This window comes from Montipora foliosa, chromosome 1 (assembly GCF_036669935.1).
Source record: "Montipora foliosa isolate CH-2021 chromosome 1, ASM3666993v2, whole genome shotgun sequence".
NCBI classification, from domain to species: Eukaryota; Metazoa; Cnidaria; class Anthozoa; order Scleractinia; family Acroporidae; genus Montipora; species Montipora foliosa.
Window position 1 is genome coordinate 1,076,561 of NC_090869.1, and position 12,774 is coordinate 1,089,334.

A 12,774-nucleotide genomic window follows, 5' to 3' on the forward strand; every position below is an offset into this window, starting at 1 on the left:
ACTTTGAACCAATCACTGAGTGAAGTAATGCAAAACCAAAGTAATTCGCTAATTACTTTCGACACTCAATTGAAAACCGCTCTATCTAATTCCTGTATATTTAAACCAACTAGCCACTTGTAGTTACATCAACTCAATCTTTGTGAGTGTTCTTTTTCAGATTCATGCCAGTAAAAGCCCAGCTGGTTTTATATGACTTTTTTCAAGTTGGAGTGGGTGAACACGTTCCTGCACATGAAAAGAAGTCTGATTAGATGCTGGGTTAGAGCTGACTCGTCTCCGGCTTTCTCTCGCCATAAAAAAAGAAACAAACAAGCAAACAATTAGGGTTGGTTTCCATTATGCCAAAAAAATCCAGTAATGTTGGTCAAAAGTGAAATGGAAAGGTCCGTGTCGGGTCGGTCCAACTGGAATATTTCGGGACCACCTCTAGAGGTGTCCACTTTGACCGGTCAGACCAAAATTTCCTGTTTCCATTTTGACAAACCGGTTCATTGCCCTGCTTCTCTTCAGTAGATTTTCACTTATGTAGAGAATTCGGGAAAGTAATAAGAAATGGTAATGGCCATTCCTCTCGGTTGGCCCGGTTTGATCGGAAAATGTCGTTCTATCATTTTTCCCTGGTTAATCGCGCATGGTCTATGACCGGTTGCTCTGGCATAATGAAAGAACCCTAAGTCTTAAGCGTCATTTATATATAGAAGAATGTTACTTGCACATATATCGAGACATACAAACCCCTGATAAATGGAAATCAGTAGACCCATGAGAAAAAAAATTATAAATCCTGAAGGTCCTTCCAAAATTTCGTGAGATTCAAAATTTCTTTTTTTTCCTGATAAAGATTTAACAGACCCTTCTTATGCTATTTTGATCCAATTGCGATCGATTACGTCACATGAACTTGCAAAGACTACAAGGAAACTCATCATGGAATAGAGGTCTAGTTTTTTGAAAAACATTAAACAAGCTAGCTCAAATCGCACTGTACGTTAAAGACCATTAAATGCAATGGTGGATAGAGATTTGCTCCCCTTTGTTAGTTTGTCTTTTTATGGTACAAACATTTTTCAGGATTTTTTCATCTTTATTCAACAAGATATTTCATTTCAGAATTTCCCCAACACCGCGAGATTGGGAGTCTTGCCGTAGGGCTGTGAGATTTGAGATAATTGGCAGACAGATTCTATCTTCACAAATATTTTCACAAATAGATGGTTTTTAGTCAAAATCTTTCTGTGCAAATTTTTATTATCCAAAGATTGTTTCAAGAGACTCGTCTAAACTACACATAGAAAAAATGCAAAGCTTATACGTTTGTTTTAAATTTTTTGATGGTATTTAACCATTTTTACAGAGTTTTTACACACTTTGCCCGGGACAACCTAGAATTGTTTAGAACCCTTTAGCTTTTTGTTTCACATGTGCCGGTGAATGTAAGACTTCAAATATACAGTACAATGTACATGGATTTTAAATATAGCTGCGGTGATCATTCACGGTCATTTTTGGACTCTTTATGAACTGTGCCATGTTAAACTGTGTGGAAATAAGAATACTAATTGAACTAAGCAATAAACAAACCAAAAATAACTATCGACTTTATGGTGTTTTCGGGAAATCTTTACACAATGTTGTTCACCAGTGGAGAGATACATGCAATGTGAACAAAGCAACAACCATAATAAAGCGGGTGAAGGAAATCAAATTTAGTTGACTGAATGTTAAGCTGGCCCACATGTAGTTGCCTTTTGTTTCGTTGTTAACTCAGGGAATTAATGACCTACTGATCCATCCCTACCCCGGGTGTTAATGCCTTGGGTTTGGCCGTGTTGGGAAATTGGGGGGGGGGGGGAACAATAATATCATTGACTGATACCAAAGCGTCATCTGTTCTGAGTTTGTAGCTCAATGGGAATTCCCTCCATATTTTTAGAAACAACCCAACACTTTAAATTTAAAAACATGTTTCGACAGAAACTTCTGTCATCTTCAGTTTAAATTACAAAGTACAGAGTTGAATATATAGTGTGAACCAAAATGCTAATTAACTATAAGAACAAAAAGAAACATGATAATGTAAACAATTACAAAGAAAGTTTTAAATTAACATGATAAAGTTGATGATTAAGTGTAGGTTTCTCCCATTGAATATGAATCGCTTCTGTTATCTTAAGTTGGTGAAGATGACAGAAGAGTCTGTCGAAAGATGTTTTTAAATTTAAAAAGTGTTGTGTTGTTTCTACTATCCAGGCCTTTTGGAATTCTCTCCAGTTTTCATAATGTAAGAGGGGTGTCCACCTTACCAGAGGTCGAATTTGCAAGTGTCCAGTTCATAAGTGGGTGTCCAGGTGCCTGGAAGAAGTTTTTTGTTTGGTCTTTTTTTTTACTTTTGCTGGAGTGACAGTGAAATCAAACCAGTTATTGTGGTCTTTTGTTAAAAGAAAACAAACATGGTTGTATTATCACGCTACGTACATTTCCACTGGACTACATGTAATTTTCTTCTGTAAATTAGTCCTAGGCTCTACAAATGTTTTTTTTTCTATATCCCAGTAAAGCTCAGTGTCATTTCTTCGTTTACTTAAAAGTAGGTGGTGGTCAACTAGAAAGCCTTCCCTACTTTGACCACCACACACATTTTATAACCTGTACTGTAATTATTTTATCTTGTAACCATGTGTTGTGACTATACTTTTCTTTCTATGTTAATGTCATGTAAATAGTGTGAAATAAATGAACCATGAACCATGAACTTACATTCAAGTGAAGACAAAATAATAAATGACACTGTTTTTGGCTAACACTAAAATATTGCTGCCTTAATTTATTACACCCGCTTTCAATGTGACTATCCTCTCGACATCATATGTAACCTGGCCTACGTCAAAAATGTAAGCAAATCTGACTTCTGTCTGGTCAAACTCGACTTAATTTAGTCATGAAATATGTAGGGTGGCCCACTAGTGCCACTGCTTATCTCGTGTCCGATATGCAGTGGTTCCTCCTTTTCATACAAGTAATAGGCCTATTGTTTAAAATTGGCCTCCTCCGTAGAAATACGCCTGTTACAACATGATCTCTCCTCTAAATTAACGATTATCGTTAATTTATAATTTGCTTTGAATTTACTATTATTGTTAATTTAGGACACTGTGTCCCAGGACTTGTGGTAGCAGAGAAATTAAAATGAGGGCATAAAAAAATCATCTAGCTCATGACGAGGGATGACGAGGGATATGTTCCAACTTTCTCGCTTCGTTACGCTGCACCACTGTGAAAACATTCAGCTAAGTTTTGTAATCTTGGAGGTGTTTTAGTTTTGTTCTTTGCCTCTCAGGTTGGCAAGCTCTTTTTCTGGCAACGTAGGTAATTTCTCATTTGCCGTGATATCGCTGAAAAAAAAACTGAGAAATGGAAAAAATTGGCAAATTTCCGTGCTTAAACTCCGCCATTGTCAACTAGTACTACAAACAGAGACAACAGCACTGACGCTATGCTTTGGGCTGATTGGCCAGTTTCTATTACCTATTGTATTTTCTGGGATTTGATTGGCTTAGACAAACTGTCCTATATTTTCTAAATTGGACAGTTTGCCTGTTTTTAAAGGAATTACGTTATAATCGTATGGTACCGATATATAGGCGTCTTGTTGTGTCTCGTAATCTCGAGTTTTTCGTACGCAAAAAGTTTCCTGACTCTGCAAATACAGATTGCAAGTTCATGTCGATGGCCAATCAAGCCACGTAAATAAACGCCATTTACGCGGCACTCTGGCTTCAGTTTACATTAATTGTCTGTTGCCTGCCTTTCGGCATCAAGGAGGCTTTGACGAGTCAAATAGGGCTGTCTTCGACATTTTTTGTTGTTCGAGAATCTGCAGCAACTTTGGTGTTTTTAAACTCGTCTCCAAACCCACTTCTCTACTACTGGAAGATCCGCGCAGTGCGACAAGGAGTAAAGGTCATTGTTAAAAAGCTCTGCCGTTCACGGAATTAACCATTTCGTAATTAATTACAACTTTTTTAAATGTATTATACTGGAAGTATTTGGCTGTTTAATAACTCGCAGTAACACATGCCCCGTTCAGTTTGTTACTTTGGGCAACGCCCCAGCGTCAAGGATCGTGTTGCGATTACCCTGCGGATGCGGAACATTTTGCTTTAAAATTACGTCTTAGTTTTAAGTCTCTTTTCTTCCATTTTCATTAATCGCCTTTCCTTCTGGAATCTATCTATTTTATAGCCTAAACTTCCCTAAAAGAACTTTTGTTATTCCCGTTTGATCCAGGTTCCCGTTGTCCCTGTACGTGACATGAAACGTGATAAAACCCGAAGTGGGACAGAGTATAAGCTACCTGTCGCCACAGTTTTTTGATGACACCGTTTATCAGCTTATGGATTATTTACGTCCTTATTAATCGACGAATTTATTCATTGATTTACTGCGTTGGCCACGCATTCAATACTGAGTATTACGTAACTAGTAAAATCGCTCATACGGTAGGCTTAAAAATGGCAAGCAAGTCAGACAAGCTACTTGGAAGGCGGTGTAAAGAAGCTGTGGTGCTGTGTCAGTACAGTGGGGAAGTGAAATAAAGAAAAGGGTTTATCAGCTGAGTTGATATGGTAAATCAGGGCGTACCTAATCGATCGAAATCGATCATCGAAAATGTAATCGATTAATCGATAATACTCGATATTTGTCGATTGATTAGTCAATTTAATCGATTGAAATCGATAACCACAATTTTTTTGTCGCATCGGTGGAAATCGAAAATCAAACACGCGATTTGATCTTATCATAACACTGCATAACACGTACCTTCAAGCTTACCTTCGAATCTGCTTTGTTGATAAAGGTGATGTTACTTTCTCCAATGGTAGCGACTTTTCTTGTTTTTCTTTTTTCACCACGACCACCGATAAATTCGATAGCTAATTACAGAAATCGATTTCCGATATTAATCGATTAATTAGTATCGATTACGATCTATTTCAATCGTGTATCGAAAATATCGATTAGGTACGCCCTGGGTAAGGGCCGATTTACACGATACGATTTTGTCGCATGCGACAAGTGCACGACAGGCCTACGACATGACTTACGATTGTCGCAGCGATTTAAAACATGTTTTAAAATGCTACGACATTTTTTCTGACGTACACAACAATTGTAAATCATGTCGTGGGCCTGTTGTAAGCCGTTGTCGCATGCGACAAAATGGTACCGTGTAAATCGGCCCTAAATTGACCACTGTAAAGAAATTTGAAAGCTGACATTTCGAGTGTTAGCCTTTCGTCAGAGCTAAACCCTTTTCTCAGTGTCATTCACAAGTAGGGCTACTTTTCGTAATGAAAAAACAGTGATATTCTCATTCCTTTGGCAATATAACTAGTATAATACAAGATTCATAAACATTTGTCTCTCAGTAAGTAAGTACATTACCATTAAACGTAAGAATGGTATTATTTGTACTGTTACAATATCAATAAACCACAATTTATCTTGAAAGGAAATTACTCATTTTGCAGAATGGCCTGTTTACAAGCAGAATGTAAAGGAAATTTCTTTGAAATAATCAAAAGTAAGATTAATAAATAGCACTGCACAGGTTTAATGTTGTAGAAGAAATGTCATTGGACTTCTCCAAACTTGGTCGCTACTCTAGCATAATGGTTTTCGATCTCAGTTATTTTCCTAAAAGCATGTTGGGTTACAAGGGTGACGTTTTACATCAAGGCCATCTCTATCAAAGAGAGGAATGTTGGAGCTGCCATTGGTTGTTGGGCATTTTGTGTTCATGGAATGGATGTGTTGACAACTTTCTGGCTGATTTCTGAATGAACCACTTTCCGTAGTTTGCTGTTGACTGTGAGAAATTCGACTGTGTGCTTGGGACAAGACCTAAAACAGTTCCCGTTTTGGAACTACTTTCTTGTTGTTTCCTGTGAAGAGTTTGCCGTTGCTGTGAACCCATTTTCTTCGAGTTATCATCTGTTGTTCCATTTTTCAGTTGTTTCGACTCAATGTAGAAATCGATTTCATTTACGCATATGTGGCTCTGGCATCGTATTGCACACATTTGTGTATAATCAAACTTTTCACCGAGAGCGGCCTGGGGTGAATAATAAAATATTCATTTATATAAAGTTATTCTGAAAAATTTGTATCAATAGCGCTTTGCACTAATGACGTCATGAAATTATAGACTCCCAAGTGACTCAGACAAAGTTCAGTCTGCAAGAGTCACAAGGGAAATGAGGCATAATATTCGCTTTAATCTTTTCGGTTTACAGCGACGTCGACCGTGTTCTTGGCTCTATTCTCGAGAAAGAACCAGAACAATACACGATTAAGCAGCTAAAACGATGTTTAAAGTGCATTGGGTTGGAAATGACGAGCAAACGTGACGACCTTTTTAAACGAGTGAGGGGCTGTAACTTTACATCTCTATTCAATACGCGCATTCAAAAACTTCCTCATATTACTGTATAAGAGTCGGTTTATTTTTGAGAGTTTTCCTGCCTCTAAGAAAAATACGTTTTCCCTCCCGTCCTCTTCTTAGGCATGATCTTGGGGAAATTACATTCTGTTCCCCAATAAACGTAGAACAACCAGTTATGGTCTTAATTCTTTTTTCTTACGCGTCAACTAAGTTGCGAAATGCACTACCTGATTTTATCCATACCACTGGGTTTAATGGTTTTCAAAGAGAAGCCAGGGCCGCATTTTGTACAGCGGCTTTTGTTTTTAATTCATATCTCTTTAAATATTATGTGTTTAGTATGTATCTGTATATGTTATGTATTTCAGCTGTAAATGTAATGTCTCGAAGATATTAGCTCTCGTAGTTATTCTGAAATTCGAATCGGGGAGAATAAGGGATCTTCCCTTGTCATGGAATGGCAGAATTACCCAGAATTCTTGGACATCGACCAGGCAACTTGAGAAGCAAGCGGAGACTGGCCCTCATCAAATGGCTGAGGCGCGGCCGGGGGAAAAAGTAGTGAGAAGACGATTTCTAGCCAGATACTAAGGAATAACCCTAGTGTGTGCTGTTAACGTAGCCTTTGGTTCCGGAACAAGTTTTTATTATAGAAAATTCGCGACAAAGTAGTGCTTTTTTCACTGTTATTCTCGTAGCAAACAAATGGCCTTTCGTAACTTCTTGTCAAAGGAATGGTAAAATGCGAATAAGAGAATACTGAGATTTATATTTGCAAATTACCTGTCCTCTTACTGCTTAAGTCAAACTCTACATCTCTGTGCAATATTACTGTATAAAAGTACGTTGTCGTTGTTTCTTTGTAGGGGTTTCCACGTTTTCTCTCCCGTCCTCTTCTTATGCATGATCTTCGGGAGCAAACCTATAAAACTAACAGGATGTACTGATAGTATTTATTGATCATATTTCACATATTCATTACTTTGAGGGCTTGACTAAGCCCAGTAATGGTTGCATTTCCATACTGGGTAAGGCCTCTCATGTGCTCTATATCTATTAGTTATTCTGTGAAAGAATAAGAATGGAGTATTTTCACTCACGTGATCAGTAACTTTGTTTTCCCACCGAAACAAGAGTTCAAGAAATAAATATTTATAAATTTACGGTGCGTTTGTTATGAGTCATTGTACCATTTTGCAATCCCCACTTCCAAACCACTCCCAACCCCAGCCCCCCTAAAAAAAACCTCACACCTACCTCACTCAAAAAAAAGAGCTTGCCGTCTGTGTCGTTTGCTATTGAGAATATTAAGATATCGTCTGAACCTCCATGCAATTTGCTCCCGAGCTGACGCGCGTACGTTGGCCCCAAAATTTACACCGCAACACACGGAAAATTCTAATCAGAGCTTTTCTATACTCCAGGTTTAAAATTCCATAAAGTGCCCAGTTCATTGGGGAGTTTGAAAACGTCAGCCATTTGACAACGCTTCCGATATATAGGCGATTTGGTAACCTTTCTTCCAAGGCCCCATCGACACAATGGTACACTAGAAACGGTAAAAAACAGACCACGAAAGAGCCGACGAGAAGGCTCAAGGTTTTTACTGACTTTCTTGGCGGGGAGGAAGATTTATGTTCACCACGCACCCACCTTCGAGCGGTAGTTACTCTCCGCGCTTGTTGGCGAGATATTTGGAAGATCTTTGCGTACATTAAGAGACAAATGCAGAATGGTATAAGGAGATCAAAAAGAAGAAACCAAACAGCGCTTTCCAAAGGAGTTGACAACATCGAGCACACCAACGGGTTTGGTGTTATCCAGATAAAATAACTGGCAACTCCGCTGATAAATGCAAACGACCAAAGGAAGATCAGGCAAACAGCAAGAGATGAAGACATGTCGGGGTTGTACCGTAAAGGACGCGAAATGGCCCAGAAGCGATCGACACCAACTGCACACAAATTCAAAACGGACGCACTGCAGAGGGCGACAAACATCGAGCTCCAGATCTTGCAGGGGATTTCTCCAAGAGGCCAGAAAGGGTAATTCGACAACAGAACAACCTCAATGGGCATGACGAATAACGCCGACAAAATATCCGAGGTCACGAGGCTCAGGAAAAACGCATTGCTTCGTGTTCGTAAGTTGTTATTTAAGTAGAACGCCGTATAAACGAGGACATCGCCCAAAATTGTTAGGACGATGAGAGAACATACGAAGAATTTCCCCAAGGTCATAAAGACACCTGATGTCGGAGAGTCCCTTAGTTCCGATGACATTCTTAACTTTCTTCACTGTTTTACCAGTGGTCAGTTACTTTCCCCAAAGCTTAACAAGCGTCTTTATTTTTAACTGTTACCTCCTATACTTGAGAAACAACCTGCTCTTCAGAAAAATGGTAATTTATAACATGTGGCAGCTGCTAAAATTCAAAGAAGTAACGTTATTGCTGGCGCCGCATTCAATTCTTCTGAAGAAGTAGAAGAAAAACAAACGACTATTTTGTTGAGGTAATAACTTTTGGCGCAATGCAATTACTTTTTGCCCTTGATTACACACAGCGCTTTGTTCGAAAACTTTTCAAATATTAATTCGGATTTAGAGGTTTTGCGCGTTATCGTAAACCCCACTGTTAGTTTTCTTTTGTGTGCAAACATTTAATTCTAAGATCATTTCACTCCTGGAGTGCTTAAAACAACACTGAACTCTGTTGTTCACACTTCTCTCTCTAACGTTCATTAAATAAAGTCAATATCTGACTCCTGATACCAAAAAGTATAATTAAAGTCCTTTTGTGTGAGTAAAATTTTAATAGTCCTTAAGTCAGATGTTTTTCAAATCCTTGTAAGACAGACTGCCAAAAACCATCAGATCGACAATGCAGGAAAATCACCCCGGGTATATTCGTTAAAATAACGGAGATGTAGTACGTTCTACAGTGTAGTCGGCATAAAAGTCGGTATCTCTGTGCCCATCGGTAGGCAAACGATTGCTGACCGTTTCTTTTATGCAGGCGTTTTCTTTTACTTCTGGTGGTGCCAAGATCCATGAAATCCCAAATATCGTCGTTGTCATTGTTTTCTTTTGGGGGCTGTTCTTTTTAGACTTTTCTCAAAAGACAGCAATCCCTCCACTGTCTTTAGTTTTTATATTCTGTGACAAATCACAACGAAAGGACGTTCTCGCTATTTCGGCATATTATAAAAGCAGGCTGGACCGAGCTAGACTCTGGACTTTGGACTCTGGACCGTCAACTAAAAAATTTAATTAAAAAAAATTTAAAAAAGCAAAGAGCAAATTCCCTCTAAACTTGAGTTACTATAGATACGTCTCTGAGAATCCCATTGCAAGACAAGAAAACGAATGATTTGATTCAGACTTCCAAGAGGACCTTTCAGTTTTGAAGATTGGTTGATAGCGGAGCTCCGCGCGCGCGGAGCACCATAGTTAAGAGAATATTAGCCCATCGATGCGAGACATTTTGGTTTTATATCCATGACGTCATCGAACGTCCGTACATACGTCCGTCCACCCATCCATGTATGCCAATGTGACCAGTATCATGATGATTTACAGCATACATCTTTGATATTGGCATGGATTGGAAACGTATATCACGTGGGTAGATTTCCCATCGCCGATTGGTTGTTTCCTGCTTCAAGATGGCGTCTGAGGTTTCCATCATAGTGGAAATTTGTGACGAAAAGATGACGAATATGTGGCGCAAGACAGCCAAAAATAGGGTTTGTTTTCCTTTATTTTGTCTTTTTTTCTTCGGTGTTAGTGGTAGTTAAGTTTTGACGGATATTTTTTCTCTTTGTTTGTTGGTTCACGCAGATGACGACCCTGCAAAGCCACAGTTAAACTTTCAAGGTAAGCGTTTGTTACTGCTCATTGGTAGAATTTTTAGTTGTTTCTGAGAAAATCTAGTCCCAAAAAATGAGCTCACCAGAGCCATATTTGTTATGTTTGACCATAGGTAACCCAGGCTCACTGTGTGTGCCACATAGGTAACTATAGAGAACATATGAGGGGAAGTTTAGGTCTGGAAATTTGAAAGAAAATGGAAATAAAAATCGATGAAACTTACCATGTGGTGAGCTGTTGTTGCCTTTAATACGTACACGAAGTTTCGAGAAAAATGGTCCCCGTTCACCTTCCTTCATAGTATAGTGACCAGGTAGGAGACGGAAGCCAGCGTAGGGACTCCGATCGACCCAAAACAAGCACGATTTTTTTCGTGAAAATCGAATCCAGTCGCTAAATGAACACGCCAGGCTCGTGGAACATGAATTTCTCTAAACCATGAATCCACTCAAGCATCTCCAGGTAGCAACGCGAAGCCACCAGACTCCGTAAAACTTGTAAGTTAACCTGCTAAAATGGTGGTCAGAAAGCGTTGTACCCGCGAAGTGTCCAATACAAAATGGCACTAAACTCTGGACGCCTGGTGACGAGTATAATAAGTTCTGGAGGGAGAGGAGTCCCAAATTGCTAAAAACAAACACTCACTGAGCAATCTGGGACTCCCCTCCCTCCAGGGGGACATATATTCCCCTCGTCACCAGGCCTCCCGAGACTTCAACAGCGAAGGTCAAAGTCAAAAGTGGGTTAACAAGGCCTGGTGTGTGCTGTTAAAGTAGATTTTGGATTTCTGAACAAGTTTTTATCATAGAAAATTCGCGACAAAGTTAAGCTTTCATTTCGCTGTAATTCTCGTGTCAAAGAAACGGTATAATAATGTAAATAAGAGAATAACGATACTTATATTTGCAGATTACCTGTCCTCTTACTACCAAAGTCAAGCTCGACATCTCTATGTAACAAGCGCATTCAAAATTTCCTCGTATTACTTGATAAAAGGATGTGTTTTTTTTTTGTTTTGTTTGCTTTTTTTATTTTTTATTTTTGAAAAAAGGGTTTTTTTGCTTATATGGAAAAAATACGTTTTCTCTCCCGTCCCCTTCTTATGCGTGATCTTCGCGGAAATTACATTCTGTTCCTCAATAAACCTGTAACAACCAATTATGGTCTTAGTTCTCTTTTTTCTTACGTATCAGCTAAGTTGCGGAATGCGCTACCTGATTTTATCCGTACCTATGAGTTTACTGGTTTTAAAAGAGAATCCAGGGCCGCATTTTGTACAGCGGCTTTTCTTTTTAATGAATATATCTTTAAATATTATGTATTTAGTAGGTATCCGTATATGCTGAGTATTTTAGCTGTAAATGTAATGTCTCGAAGATATTAGCTCCTGTAGTTATTGGGAAAAAGCTTATGACTGTATGTATGTTACCTTTAGGAGGGCGCATGCGCACACTTTGTAATCTGCGACTCCAGTGCTTACCATATGACAGATAAAATGACTTTTCTCTTGAATATATAAGCCATCTTATTCTTACGCAATATTGACAAGGGCGGTTTGGAGCTGTGTATAGTCGTGGGATTTGTCACATATGGTTTAGGGGCCGACATATCTCTCCCTCAATGCCGTACCGGGAGGCAAGGTCGGTAGCAGAAAGCAGCGAAGGGCCAACTGCGTCCAAAAGCGATCGCACGGGCCGAAATCCCGGGATGACTCGTTTGGTACGACGCTCCAGCGACGGTGTCTGGAGGTACTGCGTTTTTCTTTCTTGTTCAAATATTCCGTCAGTGCATGCGCAAATTATCTGGCTCCGCGATACCTAGCCTACCAAAAAAAATTAACATGTTGGTTTTTGTTTTTTTTGTTTTAGTTTTTTTTTTTTCGTACCAGCAATTGACATTTCAGTTGATTTTATAGGCATAGACGAAACGTAAGAACCGTGCGTGTCTGGTCTTCTCTCAGACAGAGGCGAGAGATGGTTTCATGCAGACTGGGACGCCTAAAATGCTCTGTTGTAAACATGGCGGTTCACGAGTGAAGTTGTCTCTCTGGCCTTTCTGTGGACGAATTCCAGGACCTACTGACACAATCTGGGCAAGTTTTGAAAGCTAAAACCTTCAATCGATGCGTTGTTTTGCTGGTAGGACTGGGTGCCCGACACTTATGAAAAAAACTATGAAATGAGAAACGGGAGTCTTCCCTTGTCATGGAATGGCAGAATTACCCAGAAGTCTTTTTGGGCATGAGGGAGGCAACTTAAGAAGCACGAGACTGGCCCTCATCGAATGGCTGAAGCGCGGCCAGAGGAAATGATTTCTAGCCAGAGGTAGTTCTCGTGTCAAAAAAACGGTATAATAATGTAAATAAGAGAATAACTATATTTATATTTGCAGATTACCTGTCCTCTTACTACGAAAGTCAAGCTCGACATCTCTATGCAAGAAGCGCATTCAAAATT

At 39.2% G+C, this 12,774-nt stretch overlaps 2 protein-coding genes across 2 annotated transcripts in view; one reads left to right on the forward strand and one right to left on the reverse strand.

Annotated features, from left to right (window-relative positions):
• The window catches only part of LOC137969159 (estradiol 17-beta-dehydrogenase 11-like), a 13,834-nt gene extending 12,241 nt beyond the window's left edge, over positions 1-1,593 (forward strand). Inside the window, exon 6 of the mRNA XM_068815769.1 lies at positions 161-1,593. Coding sequence (XP_068671870.1) covers positions 161-254 — 94 coding nt within the window. The 3' untranslated portion in view covers positions 255-1,593. The remainder of the gene's footprint in view (positions 1-160) is intronic.
• Positions 1,594-7,755: 6,162 nt separating this feature from the next.
• LOC138008131 (histamine H2 receptor-like) lies at positions 7,756-8,754 on the reverse strand. Its single transcript, XM_068855351.1, has one exon. It carries the CDS (start codon positions 8,728-8,730, stop codon positions 7,756-7,758), a length of 975 nt encoding a protein of 324 aa, XP_068711452.1. The 5' UTR covers positions 8,731-8,754.
• Positions 8,755-12,774: the final 4,020 nt, after the last annotated feature.

Excerpts from the sequence above, each read along its gene's own strand:
- LOC138008131 (XM_068855351.1), bottom strand. The coding sequence starts at position 8,730 with ATGTCATCGGAACTAAGGGACTCTCCGACATCAGGTGTCTTTATGACC.